At 47.1% G+C, this 17,741-nt stretch overlaps 1 protein-coding gene across 1 annotated transcript; it reads right to left on the reverse strand.

Annotated features, from left to right (window-relative positions):
• Window positions 1-905: 905 nt before the first annotated feature.
• On the reverse strand, window positions 906-13,390 carry PNOC (prepronociceptin). The gene is made up of 3 exons (XM_080797612.1): window positions 13,233-13,390; window positions 4,354-4,804; window positions 906-1,340 (listed from the first exon to the last, which is right to left on the reverse strand). Exons 1-2 carry the CDS (start codon window positions 13,356-13,358, stop codon window positions 4,403-4,405), a joined length of 528 nt encoding a protein of 175 aa, XP_080653738.1. The 5' UTR covers window positions 13,359-13,390; the 3' UTR covers window positions 906-1,340; window positions 4,354-4,402.
• Window positions 13,391-17,741: the final 4,351 nt, after the last annotated feature.

Below are 17,741 nucleotides of genomic sequence, written 5' to 3' on the forward strand. Positions count from 1 at the left end.
GGGGGTGCTCTTCTGGCCTTTTTCCCTTACCTTGTGGTAGAGCAGAGGGCTTCTTTCTGCCCCCTTTTCCTTGCCCCCCCGCTCCCCAGAAAAGTCCCAGTAGAATCCACTACTGAGCTGCAGTTTGCCCGAGCCCCTCTACATCGGTGGTGACTTCCAGCTGCACATGCTGCATTGGCACCTCCCAGGCTCACCTTGATGGCTGCATGCACACACTCTTAACTTGCCAGCTTCCAGTTGGGTTTGACCAACAGGTGAGACCAGACTGGAGTTTGAAGGGCCGGGGGGTGAGAGAAGTTGGGGTATTGCATCTCCGGGCCATTCCTGCAGCACACAGTGTCTGAATGGCTACGGGGCCCGGGGTGGGAGGATGGAGCTACAGTTCTCCCTCGGTTCCAGTAGTAACCCCCCTCACCAGGACTCCCCAGCTTCCCGGAAGAGCTCCTTACTCTCCCTTACTGGTTTCTCATCGCTTGGTCTACACTGTAGATGTTTGACTCTCCCTGCTTACCCTGTCTGGGTGTGTTTCTCCGCCTGACAATACCTTAACATGTTGGAGATAAAAATGATACCAGCAAGCTCTTCTAAGCTCTGCCCCTTTCCTTGTGTCTCCACCCAGTGGCCCCAAACCAGCAAGATCTGCATCACCTGGAACTTGTTAAAAATGCAAATCCCTCCTGAGTCAGAAATGGGGTGCTGCCCCAACAGTGGTGCCGATCGCGCACTTGGATCCGGAGACGCAGTGCAGTCAGCGTTCAGGCTCCTGTGTTCTTGCCCCGTCGCGCTTTATATCAAGCAGGGCCATGTGCTTTTTGCCTCTCCTTCCCAAGAGAGGCAGCTCTGATGGCATGTCTGGAGTCTGGGCTTCTCAGTTACCTCACTTAAAAACAGCCAGCCAGTTTATTAACCATTTGCTCAGTAGAAGTTTAATGGAGAAATATCTGTTTAAAACAATCCGTCCAAAAGAACAACTCTTTTACAAACAAGTTATGGCAGTGACAAGTCAAAACCCCAGGCTTGATTTCCTGTTCCTTTGACCCACCCCTGGAAGAAGAAAGGGGAGTGAGAAGGAAAGAGGGAGTCATTTATATGTTAGCTGGAGGAATTACAAAAATACACTCTGATGTGGCAACAACGTTGTCAAGAAACATGCCATGGCGGGGGGGTGGGGGGAGAGGGGCGCAGGGGAGTAGGGGTTGGACGGGGAGGTTCTCCGCCCGGGGGGACGGGAACGGGGACCAGGAGGCAAAGCCTGCCTCAGTGCCTTGGGAAAGGAGTCCCGATTCCCAACTGGCAGGTCTGGGGCTGGAGACATGCTGTTTTGGGGATCACTTGGACACCTGGGGAGACAGAAATGATTAAAATGACAAACCCAATAGTTTCTCTGACCTTTCAGTCCTATTTGCCTGAGCAATAGCAGGGAGGCAATGAAAAGCTTATCAACCAAATAAAGAGCTTTTGAAGCAGCAAGTAGGGTTCCCTAACTTCCTCTATATACCTGATTTTTCTGGCCTCAAGTCTACTGGCAGGACTCACAAAATAAAGAGAAGCTCTGTGAGCTGGGACTTGAAAGGCACAGCAGAGGCCCCATGTCTGGAAACAGCTCTCTGATCCCTGGTTTTTGGAATCCATGTGCAGTAATTTCGTTTCTTGAGGCTAAATAGTGTCCTCATTTATAGCTCTTACCTGTCTCTGTAAACTGAATTTCACCAGTTCCTCACTATGAATGAGTCTGCTCATTTTCCACTGTCAGGAAGGGTCAAGGTGTGGGGCAGAAGATAGAGTAGAAAAGGGACAGGGAAAGGGACAGGAACTAGACACCCCCTTGCACAGTTCTGTCTAGGACTGGACCTGCATGTCAATGTCCCTCCTTCCTAACACATCATTACACCTTCTGAGTAGGGTTCTTTATACCATTTTGGTGTTAGGAGGCCCCACTTCCTGCAGCCTTCCAAGTATAGGTTGGTGTTGGGTATCTCAGAAGTCCAGAACAGCCCGGCATCAGGATCCCCCACGATGGAGACATCTCGGGCATGTGTAGGGCTGGTTGGGGTGTGCGTGTAGGTAAATGAAAACGGGGTTTAAGCTGCCTGGTGTGGAATCATAAGTACATATTCCTATTGGAACTCAGCCACCATGAATGTGTGCAAAAAAAAGAAACAGAGAGACGGTTGCAGAAAGAGGAAGGAGAGCAATCAATGATAGACCCAGACGAGCTGGTTAACATTTCCAATGGTTCCGTCAAGAACTTTTTATCTTGAGCAAAGCAGCAGACAAAAGCCAGTTACCAGTTACGTTTCACTGCCTCTCAGCTGGAAGTTTAATAGTTTAAAACTAGCAAAATCAATTGTCTGAACAGGAGCTGAAATCTCTCTCTTTTTTTTTTCTTTTTAAATTGATTCCTGCTAATGTGACTGTTTTTTTTTTTGAAGATTTTTTAAAAATTTATTTATTTGACAGAGATCACAAGTAGGCAGAGAGGCAGACAGAGAGAGGAGGAAGCAGGCCCCCCGCTGAGCAGAGAGCCAGATGCGAGGCTCGATCCCAGGACCCTGAGATCATGACCTGAGCTGAAGGCAAAGGCTTTAACCCACTGAGCCACCCAGGCGCCCCATGTGACTGGTTTTAAACTGTCTTTAGGTAAAGAAAATAATTGTGGCTTGGAATTAGACAAGAGCCTCAGTGTTCCTTAAGAGCCACTTCAAGAAGAAAGAATGTCTTAGATTTGAAAGAATTCAATCCATGCCCCTTCTGAAGGATACACTGTGTTAGGTACTGTGCAAATATGGCTTAGGAAGAAATAGGATGCTTGTTAAGGATCCAAGAGTATGACTTCAAATACGGTGTGGATTAATTCAGGGCCTTTGGAGATTAGTCATTCTGCTAAAATACACATGGCCGCCTTCTCCTCACAACTTAATACTGATGTCTGTATTTGGCAATGGGCCTTCTGCAAACCAACTTACCTGCCAAGAGCTATGTGGGCTGTCCCTATGCTGAATTGTGGGTGCCAAAGATTAAACATTTTTATTAATATGCTTTGAAGAATATTAATGATCTGGTGACCTTTGACATATGGGAAGCAAAATAAAACAGCATATGTAGACTTTTTTTTTTAATGCCCCAAGTCAGGGAAAAGTCCCTCTTGGGTAATGCTTGGGGAATGTTTTTGACCAACTGATTAGTTTTTTCCATAGGGTAATTTCTAGACAGTTAAAGAAGACGTATGAGGCTCTGCAGATAATCAGATTCCCATATATGAATTAAGGCACACATGCTTGATGGGTGGGATTTTCTCAGATTTTTCAGAAAATTCTACTGAGCTAGTTTCCTATGCCACTTGAAGTTCTGTACAGGTTGATGGGCTGGGGAAAGTGGAGTTTGTAACGACTGGGCAATAAATTAGGAGTTTTGATTTTTTTTTTATCTGATTTGTAATGCAGGGCGTGTATAAGCATTCCCACGATGGGGGGGTGTGGGGAAGGACAGGAGGGAGAGAGGAGTAAAAGCAGAAAGCAAGGAAACAAAAATAAAACAAAAATGGCCTCTGGGGAAGAAGTGAAGTAAAGAAAGATGACGATCTCTTAGTCTCTGTTCTAAAACTAGTTGGTCAGGTGGGCCACATTCTCCACACCTTGCTCAGTGATGTTGCCACTGACCTCAGGGACTCAGTCCATCACTGGCAAGGTGGCAGGATGGACAAATGAGGAGTGGAAGAGAGAAAAGCTGAAAGTGTAACTCCTGGTCCTAACGAAAACTCCTTGACAGGTGGAAAGTGGGAAAGGGCAGTGGTTTCCGTGGAAGCCAGCCCCCTTGAGATACAGGGGGTAGGGGAGAAGAGAGCTAATCTGTCTTCAAAGGTGAAATAGCAACATCATGGCCACAGAAATCAGACCGCAAATGGCTAGGGGTAGGTCCAGCTATAGGTTCTTAGAGATGGTCTCGGAAGAAAGGTGAACTGAATGGTTGCTATGGCAACTGGATAGGCAGATTAGTCCACTTAACTGTCCCCATAGTAACTGAGCTCCTGGAGAGCTATAGAGGAATTAGTTATCTTAACATGCTACTATTATCCCCATGGTAACCAATCTCTAAATGGCAGTGGTCAGCCTTAAGGAACAATGCTAGGGAAATCTTTGCTCCCTAGAGAAGAGGTGGGTAGGAGGCGGGTGGGAGGGGAGGGAGGGAGGTGAATATAAACCTCCCCTGCCTCCCAGAAGCTGAACACCTTGAGGGGTGTGCAGTGTGTGTATGTATCTGGGGGCTAATGTGCTTCCAGGAGTGGGAGGAAGGCTAAGACAGTTGGGTATATAAGGTTTCTTTTTACCCCCAGCTCATTCACAGCCAACTCACTCATGGGTTGAAGGGGACGCGGTGCAGCTGGGTGGGGCTCCCCTTCCGGCTACACGTGACCATTCTGATTCAGGGTGCGCCGGCGCTGGCTGGACTGCATGCTCAGGACCAGGTACTGCCTCATAAACTCACTGAACCGCTTCTGGTTGGCCAACTTCCGGGCTGACTTCCGGGCCCCGGTGAAACCCCCAAACCTCTTCTGCAGCTGCTTCTGCTCCACGTCTCCAGCCTCATCCATGCCAGGCTCTGTCTCTTTCTGGGCTGGGATGAGGCTCCTGATGCGAGGCATACGCTTCAGCTCCATCTCGGAGGCGCTTGGCTGGTAAAGGGCAGCTGCCACGTGCTCTGGGTCAGCAGGGCTGAGCTGCCAGGAGCCCCTGGCCATGACCTTGGTGCATGGAATCCAGAGAGGGCTGCTGAAGAGCTTCCCTTCACACTCAAGGATGCACACCTGCAAAGACAGAGGTGGGAGAAAGGAGAAGGATTGGGAATGTCTCTTAGTCCAAGGCAATGAGATAAAGTCCTTCCACTGGATACAAAATCTGCATCAGTACCAATGCAAGTGATTCTGAAGCATCTCTTTATTAAGGACCGTGTAGTGCTTTCACATGGCGTTACTTAGGTTCATAGAGTTTCAGAGTTGCAGAGATACAGAAAACTATCTGCCTCAGCTCTGTCATTTCACAAATGAAGAAACTCAGGGCTCAGAGAGGTGAGATTAATTTACCCACGTGACACAGAAAGTCAATGCAGAATGAGTGCCCCAAGCTACACCCGGTTAGAGCCCTAGCTGAGTTTTTGGAGCCAAGCACAACTCACGAGGGTCACCCATAAAGAAGAATTTTATTTTGTTCTCTTATCAGGCTTGAGAGAGGCCAGTTGGTTTAAGAAGATGTGGATGTCAAAGCATGTACTTAAATCTTCATGGCTATTTTAAGATCACCATGTTAAGATGAACCCTGTGGGGGCGCCTGGGTGGCTCAGTGAGTTAAGCCTCTGTCTTTGGCTCAGGTCATGATCTCAGGGTCCTGGGATCGAGCCCCACATTGGGCTCTCTGCTCAGCGGGGAGCCTGCTTCCCCCTCTCTCTCTGCCTGCCTCTCTGCCTACTTGTGATCTCTCTATCAAATAAATACATAAAATATTAAAAAAAAAAAGATGAACCCTGTGTTGTTCATTTTTCATCCCACATATCCTAGTTATCATTACCTGGGCTTCAGTTATGGAAAATGAGGCTCAAGACCCTTTGGAAGGTAGGCAGGTTGGCATTAAGGTTTAGCTGGGGAAGGGGGGCCAACAGATGCTATTCAGTGGACCTGCCTGGCCCCTGGCAACTTCTGGTGCTGCTCTGTCTCTGCAAGTGTCTCCCACTTCTAGTCTAGACCAAGAGGCTGACCATGATGTTTCCACACCCCTCCTGAATGGTTGGCCTTGGCCCTGCCTCCCATATTCCTATCTCTGATTAGGTCTTTTGGAAGCGTCTAACCTCCAACTTCTCTTAATATTGCTGTTTTGGCTTCACCCCAAATGCTTCTCTGTGTTTCTGTCCTCAGCCAGATGAGAAATCCCCCTTCAACTTGACCTTGCCGCCATGGGCAGCCATGGAGCTCTTACCTGGCTTACAGGGCATCAAGAGTTACTGCTCTGTCTGGATAGCTGTGGGACATCAGGAGACTGGTGTGTGTGGCTGGTACCCCCTATCTCGGGAGCGAAACCCTAACTCTGGTGTTCAGAGTGGCCACAGATGCCAATATGGGCAAAGTTTCCAACCTGATCCCTAACCAAGGAGTGCGATGTGCCTGCAGCAAAATCATAAACCTTACAGCTGTCCCACCAAACCCCTCAAAATGGCTCCTCCAGTCCTACTTCTCCTGCAACTCTTTAGAACCCCTGACCCTGACCCTCTTTTGTCCTCGCCAAGCTTCTCCAAGATGTGGTCTGCACTCATGCCTCCGTCTCAGCATCTTCCATTTTTGCCTCATCTCCTTGCAATCTGCTTCCCACCCTCATCTTCCACTAACTGCCTTCTCAAAGACCACCAGTGAATTCACAGTCACCAGATACAATTAGCCCTCATTCTCAGACTGTTCTGCCTTTGGCAATGCAGACCACACCCTCCTGAAATTTCTCTGACACTGCGCTCACCTCTCGGACTGTTTGTGCTCTTTTTTTTTTTCTTTTTTCTTTTTTGTGCTCTTTCTTCCTGTATTCCTAAGATTCTATCTTTAAGATCCTTTTTATCTCTCTTTACAATCTGCCCCTTGGTGACTGTTCATTGCTGTGATTTTGATCATTTCTTTCAGGGGATCCCAGGTCTGTACGTCCAGCACCTGACATCTATTGAACTCCCGACACTTCCCTGATCCCTGTCTGGTACATCCGCCAAAGTGTCTGACTAGCACTTTAAATGCAATTTGTTAAGAATTCCCTTCTGGGGGCACCTGAGTGGCTCAGTGGGTTAAGCCTCTGCCTTCGGCTCAGGTCATGATCCCAGGGGCCTGGGATCCAGCCCTGCATCGGGCTCTCTGCTCTGCGGGGAGCCTGCTTCCTACTCTCTCTGCTTGCCTCTCTGCCTACTTGTGATCTCTGTCAAATAAATAAATAAAAATTTAAAAAAATTCCCTTCTGGGGCAGAGACTGACAGTTGTCCGTTCCATACCCATCTCCCCTCTTCCTTCTTCTTCTTCTTCTTTTTTTTTTTTTTTTAAAGATTTTATTTATTTATTTGACAGAGAGAGAGAGATCACAAGTAGGCAGAGAGGGGTGGGGAGGAAACAGGCTCCCTGCCGAGCAGGGAAATAGCCCAATGCGGGGCTCGATCCCAGGACCCTGGGATCATGACCTGAGCCGAAGGTAGAGGCTTAACCCATTGAGCCACCCAGGCGCCCCTCCCCTCTTCTTTCTTAACAGAACACTTGCTTTCTTCCTGAAGACCACACATAAGTTTCTCAAACACCTTTGTAGCCAGAGGTGGCCGCTGACATATACCTGGAAGTGACCAGGCATGGCTTCCGGGAAAGCAGAAGGCTGACTTACCTGGGGAGGGCATTCTTTTCTCCTTTTTTCTTCCCTTCCTCCAGGCTCCTGCTTAGAATGTGGATATTTTGGCTGGTGCTCAATTGGCTATTTTGATGTTATGAAGTGACTCAGGGGACGGAAGCCCTGTGACAGGGGCACCCGTATAAAGGTAAAGTAGAAAGAGAAGGAGTCTGGACGTTGTGGCAGAGCTGTCATACTGGCCCTGAATTGTCTACCTCCCAACTTCCTCACAAGGAACCAAATCTCTGTCTTATTTAAGCCACTGTCACTTTCGGTCTTTCTTACTAGCAGGTGAATTTAATGATCTGATATACAGTCTCCCCCTTAAGTCTGCTCTTCTGCTTGGTCTGGGTGTGAATTCAAATCCTCTCGGAACTTATTTATTTGCGAGTGAGAGCGAAAGAGTGGGGGTGGCGGTGGGCAGAAGGAGAGGGAGACTAGCAGACTCCCTGCTGAGCGTGGAGCCTGATGCCAGGTGGGGCTTGATCTCATGACCCTGAGATCATGACCTGAGCTGAAATCAAGAGTCAGATGCTTAACAAACTGAGCCACCAGGGTGCCCCTCAGAGTTTTGGACGTTGGGGAGAGTATGTGCTAGGGAGAGTGCTGAGAATTGTGTAAGACTGATGATTCAAAGACCTGTATCCCTGAAGCAAATAATACATTATGTGTTAATTAAAAAAAAAAAAAAGACAGAATTCAAGAGCCAGTTAAATTCCTGAGGAATTAGAACAAGGGTTTAAAACTTATTTTTACAAAGCTCAGGTAATTCTGGGCTATCTATGTAGGTTTGGAAACCACTGACATAGTCCATGTTCCCATGTTATGATGAGGTTCAGTAATGTGTCTCAAACTACACCGTTAGACAAGATATTACCTGAATAAGAACCCAAATGTCTTGAGTTCCAACCCAGGACATCTCCTATTCCATGAGCTCTGTGCCCTTGCAAGGCAAATCAGTGCACATGAGTACAAGAGTAAGGGTTTTGCGAGACTAAAACATAAAGCTCTGATGGGAAAAGTGCTCGTTTTCTGCCAGACCAGAGAGGAGAAAGAGACAGAAGCCAGTGGGAGTGCTGCTCTTTTCACCGATAAGGTTTCTAAGGTGCAGCCCTTGTGGAGCGCCCCCCCCACCCCCCTGCTAGCCAGAGGTAGTGACGGTGGTCCCTGCTGAGACACAAGTCCCGAGCATGTCTTTTTCATTTCGACTTTCCTCAGAGGTGCTGACAGAACTAGTATCAGTGCCAACTCAGCAGAGTTATGTAGAGAAATCCCTTTTCACACCCACAGTGTCACTGGGTACAAAAGAATGAATAGGAAGCAGCTTCCGTAGGTGGGGAGGGCAGACCTGAACACAAAGGTAGCTACAAACCTGAGGGTTCTTCAAGACTTGCTGCTGGTTTGTTAGAGCACAGATCCTTAACCTATACTCCTGGAGATGCTCATCTAGTATGTCCATGGTGGGGCCTAGGAATCGGCATTTTTAGCAAACACCCAGGTGAGTCTGAGGCTGGACTGTACTTTGAGAAATCCTACTTTGGAACTTGCCCTGAGGAGGAAGGGGTCATCCCGCAATACGGCGGTCAGAGTCTCCTTCAGAGGGAGGGTTGCTTGGGTCTGTATTTAGCTTGCTCCTGAAATACTTTGAAGAAAAGCAGGTAGAACCAACTTGTACATTCTTTCAGATCATCATCCTACTCTACTAGCCTACTCTAAAGCCCTGGGTGTCTAGTGGGGGCAATTTTGGCCCCAGGGGACATTTGACAATGTCTGGAGACATTTATGGTTGTTACACAGTGGGTGGGGGAGGGGATATGCTACTGCTAGCCAATGAGCAGAGGCCGGGGATGCTGGCAAACAGTCTACACTGTGCGGGTCAGCCCCTGTAATCACCCAGCCTAAAGTGTCCACAGTGGTGAGTGTGAGGAGTCCTACTCTACAGGGTCAAGGGGAGAGCAGGAAGGCACGGGGAGCACTGGGAAAGCCGGCAGAAGGGTAAAGCTTTGGGGCTCACATGGACTTGGAGCAGACTTGGTCCACTGCCCACAGAACAGGAGCCCCAAATGCTTGCGGAACGATTCTGCTCCTTCCATTTACAAGAACAGGTGGAGGTTGTTAAGCCTAGAGGCTATTAGATCTTCTGCGAGCCCCTGGGTTGCTAAGCCCAGATGGTAATTAGATTAGGTGTCAATCAGAGAAAATGCAAATCTATGATCAAACCAGATGCATGGGCTATACAGAGACTCAACATACTGTTAGAGGAATTAGATGCGAACAAAATCATCTCAACTCTTGATTTAGGAGAAGGTTTTGGGCAAATGTGAGGAAGCCAAATTCACAACAGCATTTGTAGCAGCAGATGGACAAATGAGCTTAATGCCTAACCCTCTGGTCTAAGGGACCCACCGGCCTCTTTCCAAAGATTGGTTAATGGCCTAGTAAGTGAGCTGGACACATTTCCCAGCCCACACGGATGACATTGCTATATTAAGCCAGAGCGTGGATGAGCATCTGGAAAGTCTCAGATTGGGGCCAAATTGATCTGTAAAGCTGGGTTTGTGAGGAAACTGAGCAAGGGGCCATTGGATGTCTGGGATTGAACATTAGGGAAACAGAGGCACGTGAGCCCATTGGAAGGAAAAGAAGAGGCTCATCGAGATTGCCAAGTTTCTGCCCCGAACGAATCAAATCACTTCTGACCAAGAGATATTTGGGAGCTACTTGCTGTAGGAGGTTCTGCTAGAATGTCTGAGGGCTAACACTAGCAGGCAAGCAGATGAATAGTGCAAGAGAAAAACATATTATGAACTCCCACTGCAAATCAACTAGTAAGAGTTTTCATGTATCGAAGGGTAGAAAGCACTAGAAGTTAGTTTCTTTTGCTATTAATCGAGTTTCAGGAAGTTGTAAATTAATTTCCCAGACCTTGAGGGTTATCTTCTCATTTGTCTCTAAAACAACTCAGTGAGTCTAGTTGTTTCAACATAAGCTGATGGTGTAAGCACCATTCATAATTGGGTGGAAGGATGCCCAAGACATCGCAATGGGTTTGGGTGTATGAGTCATTTACCGACCAGAATGATAGTCTAACAAAAAGCCAGCCATACTTGGACCATTGATCTGGAGCGAGAAACATGGAACTTCTTGATAAAGTCAAGGATGTCAGGGGTCCTGGGAATTGCTCAGTATTACATAATTTAGTGGAGGGATTGGGAAGGTGATCCTTGCTGAAACATCTAAGTTCCCCCAGCCCCCATAATTCACAGAGTTGGAAAAGGCTTGCAAGATTTGGAAATGAGACGCGGTTGCCAACATTCTAGGCATTTCACCAAACTTTTAAAAGTAGGTTAAAAGCGAATACAAACTAGAAACAAAAACAACCAGGCAGTCAGGTCCTCTGAGGGTCAGCAGGCACTTTGAAGGTTTATCCCTCACTGTGAGGCTCTAACTGGCCATTTTCTGGCCTGTTTCAAAGAAGTATCTATCAGTGTTGTCTGGACCCCAGAGATTTAAGATGGTAGGGAGGGATGGAAACACACTCCAGATTCTCTTACATCTGCAAGGTATGGACCCATTAGGAGACTAAGGGTCTTGTAGTCTTACAATTTTCACGGCTCTTTGTCAGGCTCTGTGCTGCGCACTGTGGATCCCCAGCACAGTCAGAAAAGGACACTCATACCTTATGGTGAGAGACTAGCAGACACAGGTATCTGTGAGGATACAAAGGAGCGAGGGACTGGCTGTATTGGGGGCAGGTGGAGAATCAGCACAGGGTTCTCACAGGTGAAGTTTAATCTGAGTTTTGAAGTAGGAGTATTGGATGAAGGAGGAGGGAGAGAATCTTGGGGGTCACTTGTGTTTACGGAGTGGGGAGAGGAACAGGAGCCCAACAGGAAGTAGAAAAAGAGGAGGCAGAATTGTGCATAACTTTCCGTCTCGTCTGGATGGCAAATTGAGAATTGAGCAGGGTGGTGATTATCAGATTATCAACCGGTCACTGGTTTACATGTAAAGTAAGTTGTCTGCTCTGTTTACTAAGACCAGGGTAAAGTGGTTTGTAGATGCACTTTTAAACCTCTCTGAGCTGCACAGCAAAGGCCTGTGGGTCTTCTGTGTTTCCCCCAAACTCAGTTTTCTCAGTTCCTAACATGCCACTTGCCTCCGGGCCATGCATTTGCTTGGGTGCTCCCTGCCTCCCTCTACCCCCTGGAGCACTCTCCCTGACTTTTCACTCCTACTCCTTAGGTCTCCTTAGATAGGTCTGTTCCTCCAAAAGTCTAGGATGGGGGCTGCTGCTCTGTGCTTCCTCAGCACCCAGTAATTAATCCCTCTTGGAGGGATTGTGGGATCTTCTTTCCCACTGCTTGCAAACTCCATCCATCTGCTTACCTTTGGATCCCTTGGCCTGGCTCTGGTCTCAGCATACAGCAAATGCTCAGAAAAACCACAATGGATGAATGAGAAGGAAGCATAAACTTTGGATGGGTTATCTGGGGATGCTCTTCATGACATGGTAGTTATTATTGTTCAGAAAATAGGCTCAAAAACCACTGAGCAGGTGTGGGAAAAGCTTGGTGTTTGAGTCTATAGGGGCTGCGTCTGCTCATTGTTGGTGAGCTAGCCCACGTGAGGGTATGGTCTATGTTTGCACACTTGCCTTAAGGGACTATCGTTACTTTTGGTTGTTTTTAAAGGCTGAGGAGTTTGAGGGACGCCTGGGTGGCTCAATCAGTTAAGTGGTTGCCTTGGGCTCAGGTGGTGATCCTGGGGTCCTGGGATTGAACCGTGCATTGGGGCTCCCAGCTCAGCTGGGAGTCTGCTTCTGCTTCTCCCTCTGACCTTCTACCTGCTTGCGCTCATGCTCTCCCTCTCAAATGAATAAATAAATAATAAATAATAATAATAAAAAATAAATAATAATAAATTTAAAAAATAAATCTTAAAAAAATAAAGATTGAAGCGTTTGAAATATGACATCTCTCTCTTTTTTTTTAAGATTTTATTTATTTATTTGACAGAGAGAAACAGCAAGAGAGGGAACACAAGCAGCGGAGAGGGAGAGGGAGAAGCAGGTTCCCCACTGAGCAGGGACACTGATGCGGGGCTTGATCTCAGGACCCTGGGATCAAGCCTGAGCCAAAGGCAGATGCTTAAAGACTGAGCCACCCAGGCGCCCCCAAATATGACATCTTTTGAAAGAAGTCTGACTACCAAGAAAAAATAATTGGGTTATACTGAATGTCATAGAGGAATAACTATTTAGACTGACATGAAAGCATTGAGAAAGCAGTTTATTTAGTAAAAAAAAAAAAATCTAATGCCAGATTTGCACCTCAAATTCAAACCTTAAAGTATGAGGGAACATTTAGGGATTCATTGTAGAATTACCTATAATACCAAAAATGGAGGGCAACGTACATGTTCAACAGGAGGGGAAGAGTTAGACAAACTAAGCCATATTCATAGAAAGAAAGAACTTAAAGTAAAATAACGTGGGGGAAATTATGCTGGAGTGAAAAAACAAGGGTTCTTTCTCTGACAGGTGGGATTAAAGGTAATTTTCTTTCTTATAGGCTTCTCTGAATTTGCCAAATTCTCCAAAATGAATGTGCATTATTTTAATAATGGGAACAAAATAGCAGCACACGCAGGCCTTTATTTGAATGTGGAAAAGTGGAAAGATGTCAGGGTGTGCACTTAGAAGATGCGGAGGCCTGGCTTCTGGGGCCTGCTGACCACGTGACACCAGGTGAGTCATGTGACCTCTGGGCAAGGCCAGAACTTCTCATTCTGGGTCTGGAGGAAGGAGGGAGGAGAAGAGGGGGATGCTCCAGGGCCTACCTCAAGGCTGAAGCTGTTGAGAGTCGGGCGGAGCTTCTCTTGGCAGGTCAGGCAGTCCTTTTGGCAGCTGCCGGACACACTGGAGAAGAGGCTGAGCAGCAGGAGGTCACAAAGCAGGATTTTCATGGTGCAGGAGCAGGAAGCCAGGGGCTAAAATGCTAAAACACAAGGGAAGGTGGGCGGCCATGAGAAGAGCCATTCTGTGGGGGCCTCACATGGGGGGAAACACCAGAGGAGATAGCACCAGAGCCCAAGATTCCCCTCCCAGAAGGACGTGGGTCATCAAGGATACAGGGGGTCTGCCCCTTGGGGCAGTGGCTAGTGTCTGGGCTCCTAGGGAGAGCACCTTTGTGATCCCTGCCACCTGGATGGCTTCAACCTGCGTAAGCATTTCCAGGGAGCTAAAGGCCTCACTTTACCACTTACCAATGTGTGACCTAAGATGGTCTCTCCAAGCTTCAGTTTTCATAGCTATGAAAGGGGAATGGCGGTACCTGTCTTGGCACAGGGCGGTTGCAAAGACTTGAGATCTGTAAGGGAAGGTTTGCAAAGTGCCGTGCGAGAGTGAGATTTATGAATGACTTGTGTACTTTGTTTGTCTCTTCCCCCCCAGCCTTCTGTCTCAGCCAGGGATGACTGGCGTGCCAGAATTTGCTCTTCCCGGAAGCCTCCCTGCTTCAGGCCCTTTGTCCGTTTCCTGGGCGAGGTGTGAGCTAGCTTCCTGATCCCAGGGCCTCTGTGCTGACCACGCTCGTCCATGCAAAACACATGTCTGGATATGTGTGGTTCTTTATTGAAAAATGAACAAAGACATGAAGATAATAGCTCCAACCATCATTAGTTAGATCAGCCATTGACATTCTTTATGTGGGATTGCCTGAGAGATGTGCAGTTTTTCCTGCTTCTCTTTAAATTTACTCTGTGATCAAGTCTCCTGAATCAGAAAGCTATTTCCTTGGACTGCATTGATTTGTGTCCCTGTAGAAACAGCTTTACTTGGAGGATTAAGTGGAAAGGGGAGCAAGGGAACTTTCTGGGAACGTTGTGAATGTTCTTGACTGAGGTATGGGTCACAGGGGTATGGACATTTGCTGAATCCCATGGAATTGTACATTTAAATCCTGTGCATTTCACTGTGTTTAAATTTTACCTCAACAAAGAGCCCGGCCTAGAAAATAAAAATTATTGTCTTATTGCTTTTTCATCAGACTCTACTGAGAAATAAGCCTTGTTTGTCAAATGCAGCCTACAAACCGGCTTCAGCATCACAAGGGATCTTGTTAGAAATCCAGAATGTAGGGTCCTAACCCCGAACCACTGAAGTTGGAGCTGCTTTTTTAGCAGGATCCTCAGGGCATCCAGATACATGCTAAAGTCTGAGAATCGCCGGTGGAAGATGGGCATGGAATGGAGCAAGTCAACAAGAGAAGGAAGGGGTTCCTGCAGTTGAATTCACCACTGGCCTTGTTCTGTGTCATCCAAGTAGCTCATAACAAGAGGATGTCCACGAAAAGATACTCAATCGTGTTTGTTAAGTCCATGAGGGGACATTTGAGATGGGTTTTGAATGAGTAACAGTTTGCCAAGAGGAGAAAGAAGAGGGCACATGAGAGGCCCAGGAAACAGCCTTTGGAAAGGCTTACAGGTGTTAGGACCACAGCCTGTGAGGGGGTGGTGAGCAGACTGGTGTCCCAGGGCCACCTGCCTTCACGGCCTAAGGGAAGTTCCCTGTGGAAAGAGAAGTTTCGCTCAGATGGAACCGGCCCTTGTTTGCCATCCAAAGGGTTTAGGCTCTACCCTCCAGATGATGGGGGGTCCAGAGCTAATGAACAATGAAGACAAACCCCGATACAAAGAAACCTCTCATATGCATTTTCTTCTCTATCCCAAGGGCCAGTGACTTAGTTGAGACTTCCTATCTTGGTTATTGTGATGACCTTCTAATTAGTCCAGCTAATGATCTGGCCTCCCACCAAGACATCTCCAGATCTGATGACGTCACTTCATACTTAAATCTGATGACGTCACTTCATACTTAAACCCCACTGGGACTGCATACTGCCCCTGCCCACGTTTTCTAGCTTTGTCTCCTGTTGTTCACACTGGCATCCCCTCTGGTCCTAGTGAATCACGGAGAGTTCCCATTTCTATCCTGTCCTTAATGCCTTTGAACCTTGGCACACGCTCTTCCTTCTGCCCAGAATACCTGTCTCCCACTCATACTGGTACACACCTCAAGAATTATCCCCTCTGGGAAGCCAGCTCCGACCCTTCCTAGATGGAGTTGGATGAATTTCCTCTGCTTCAAGGCATGGGGAAGCAGCACATCACAGTGGGAAGGAAGAGAGCCTCAGGGGCCTGTCAACCAGGCACAACAGACCTGTGTCCCCGAGCTGTGATTTGCGCTTTCTCGTCTGCTCCTCACTATAGACCGACTGGGTCCAGATCCCATATCGCAACTCAACCCCTCAGCTTCTCATCTGTAAGACTTGGACAATCACAGTACTTGTCTCACACGGTGATGAATGTGTTGGTGTTTGTAAGCAGCTACAACAGCCCCTGGCACATAACCAGTCCTGAATAAAAGGTTATAAAAGGAAGAGCCCAAAGCATAGCCTTCACTGTATGATATTGTCATTGTCACTTGCATGGCACTTGTGACATCATACTGTAAGCTTGGGCTTCTGTGTCTGTTTGTTCCACTGGATGGTGACTTCTGAAGGACAGAGACCATGTTCTATAGTTCCCTGTATTTCTGGCACTTAAGATGTGCTCAGAATGTTTGCTAAGTATCTCAGGAGCATTCTTCTTCTCCTAGCTAACGGAGAGTTGAGGAGTATCCAGGAGCATCGGCCTCACTGGGGCCAGGAATCTAATGGCACAGGAACCGCTTCAGGATCTGTGTGACTGACAGCATGTCTCTTAGGTGAGTGTTGAGTTCGAGGGGGTTGGGGTGGGAACAGTGTCTTCCAGATTGAGGCAAGATGCCATTCTCACCCTGAGCCCCACGCATGCTCCGTCAGAAGCCTGATTACAAAGGGCTGTGAGGCGTGGTTGGAGTAGTGTCCTATGGTAAGTTTGCAGGTCAAATAGGTGTCGGTACACAAGCTATAGAAGCTCATCACGCAGGTTCCTCTGAAGAGAAAATGCGTCTTGAATTCCAAACAGCTGCCATATAAACACGTGTCTTAAACTGAGGACTGCCTATGTCTTTTGTTTAATTTGAGCCTTGCCTTTCCGTTTCTTATTCAACTAAATTTCAATCCTTCTCTTTGGGAGACATTTTTGTCACGTTTGTCCAGAATGGCATGGCTGTGCCCTCTCTGGGCACATGGTGGCAGTGTCTGCATTTCACAGGGGAAAGGGAAGGCTAGGAGAAGAGGGACGGGTTCCTTCCTCATACACAATTGCAATACATAATGTTTGCATAGGCTGAGCTGATAAGTTGTGACAGCTGTTAATGAAATGCTCTCCGGCTGAGGTTTTTCATGAACCTCATTAACCGTGGCTACTTGCACATTCAGGAAATGCCTGGTGGATTGACTGATGTTTGTTATCTCAAATTCTGGGTAAATGGGTTTTTAGGGTGAGTTGAAGAAAGGAGATGAGCTCCTGGGACATTTAGCATGTAAAATGCGTCTGGTAGCTTTCCCGCATATAAAATGCGAGCTGTCCTTGGTTTGGCACTTGGCAAAACTTCTCGAATCTACCTGGCATTAGCTTGGCCTTCCCGGCGGGTCCGCGGGATACCTCTCTTTCAGGCTCCAACCTCCCTGCCCTCTCTGTCCCCCCACCCCTCACTCTGAACAAGTGACTCCATACACAAAGCTCTTTATTCTCAGCAATTCCAAGAATCCTTAAAATGGGACCAGCACAGGTCTATCTCCAAGGCTGTCATATTTTGGTGAGGCCAATATAAGTGAAAGCTCAAAATAAATCTAATTATCCTCACCGAGCGGTCCATCTTTTGTTTTTTTGGTACTCCTCACAACACCTAGTACCATTGTGTTCTAGGTTGAATTAGATGGTGAACTGTTCTGGAAGCTCAGTAGAAGCTTTTCATTTTTAAGAAATCTCCACAACATCGATGTGCTTTTTCTTGTAGCTCTGTGTATCAGTTAATGCCAAGTAAGGTGAAGGGTGGGTAGCTAATTGATTCATGCTTATTAATATATTCATAAATATAAATAAATATACATTTAATCTTTACCCTCTGTGTGACTCTGGGTGAGTTGTTTTACCTGCAAGTGTTTGTCTTCTCAACTGCAAAATGGGGATCAGGACAGGCAGTGGTTTATTGCAAGAAAACGACCATCAGTAAATAGAACTGCCCAGAACACGTTTGAATTTCATCTGGCTTGTATTTCACTTGGTGAACCAAGCTCAGCTAACACTTCCTTGTGGTGCTGCTATAATCTGGACATCTCTTATTGAATAAAGAAATGTTTAATTACCTCTTATTTTGGTAATGACACCTCATAAATTTAATTGTGCCTTGTTGCTTATGGA

This window comes from Martes martes (genome assembly GCF_963455335.1).
Source record: "Martes martes genome assembly, chromosome: 2".
NCBI lineage: Eukaryota > Metazoa > Chordata > Mammalia > Carnivora > Mustelidae > Martes > Martes martes.

Excerpts from the sequence above, each read along its gene's own strand:
- PNOC (XM_080797612.1), bottom strand. The coding sequence starts at position 13,358 with ATGAAAATCCTGCTTTGTGACCTCCTGCTGCTCAGCCTCTTCTCCAGT. Across the intron at positions 4,805-13,232 it reads TCAACAGCTTCAGCCTTGAG|GTGTGCATCCTTGAGTGTGA; the intron begins GTAGGCCCTGGA and ends CTGTCTTTGCAG.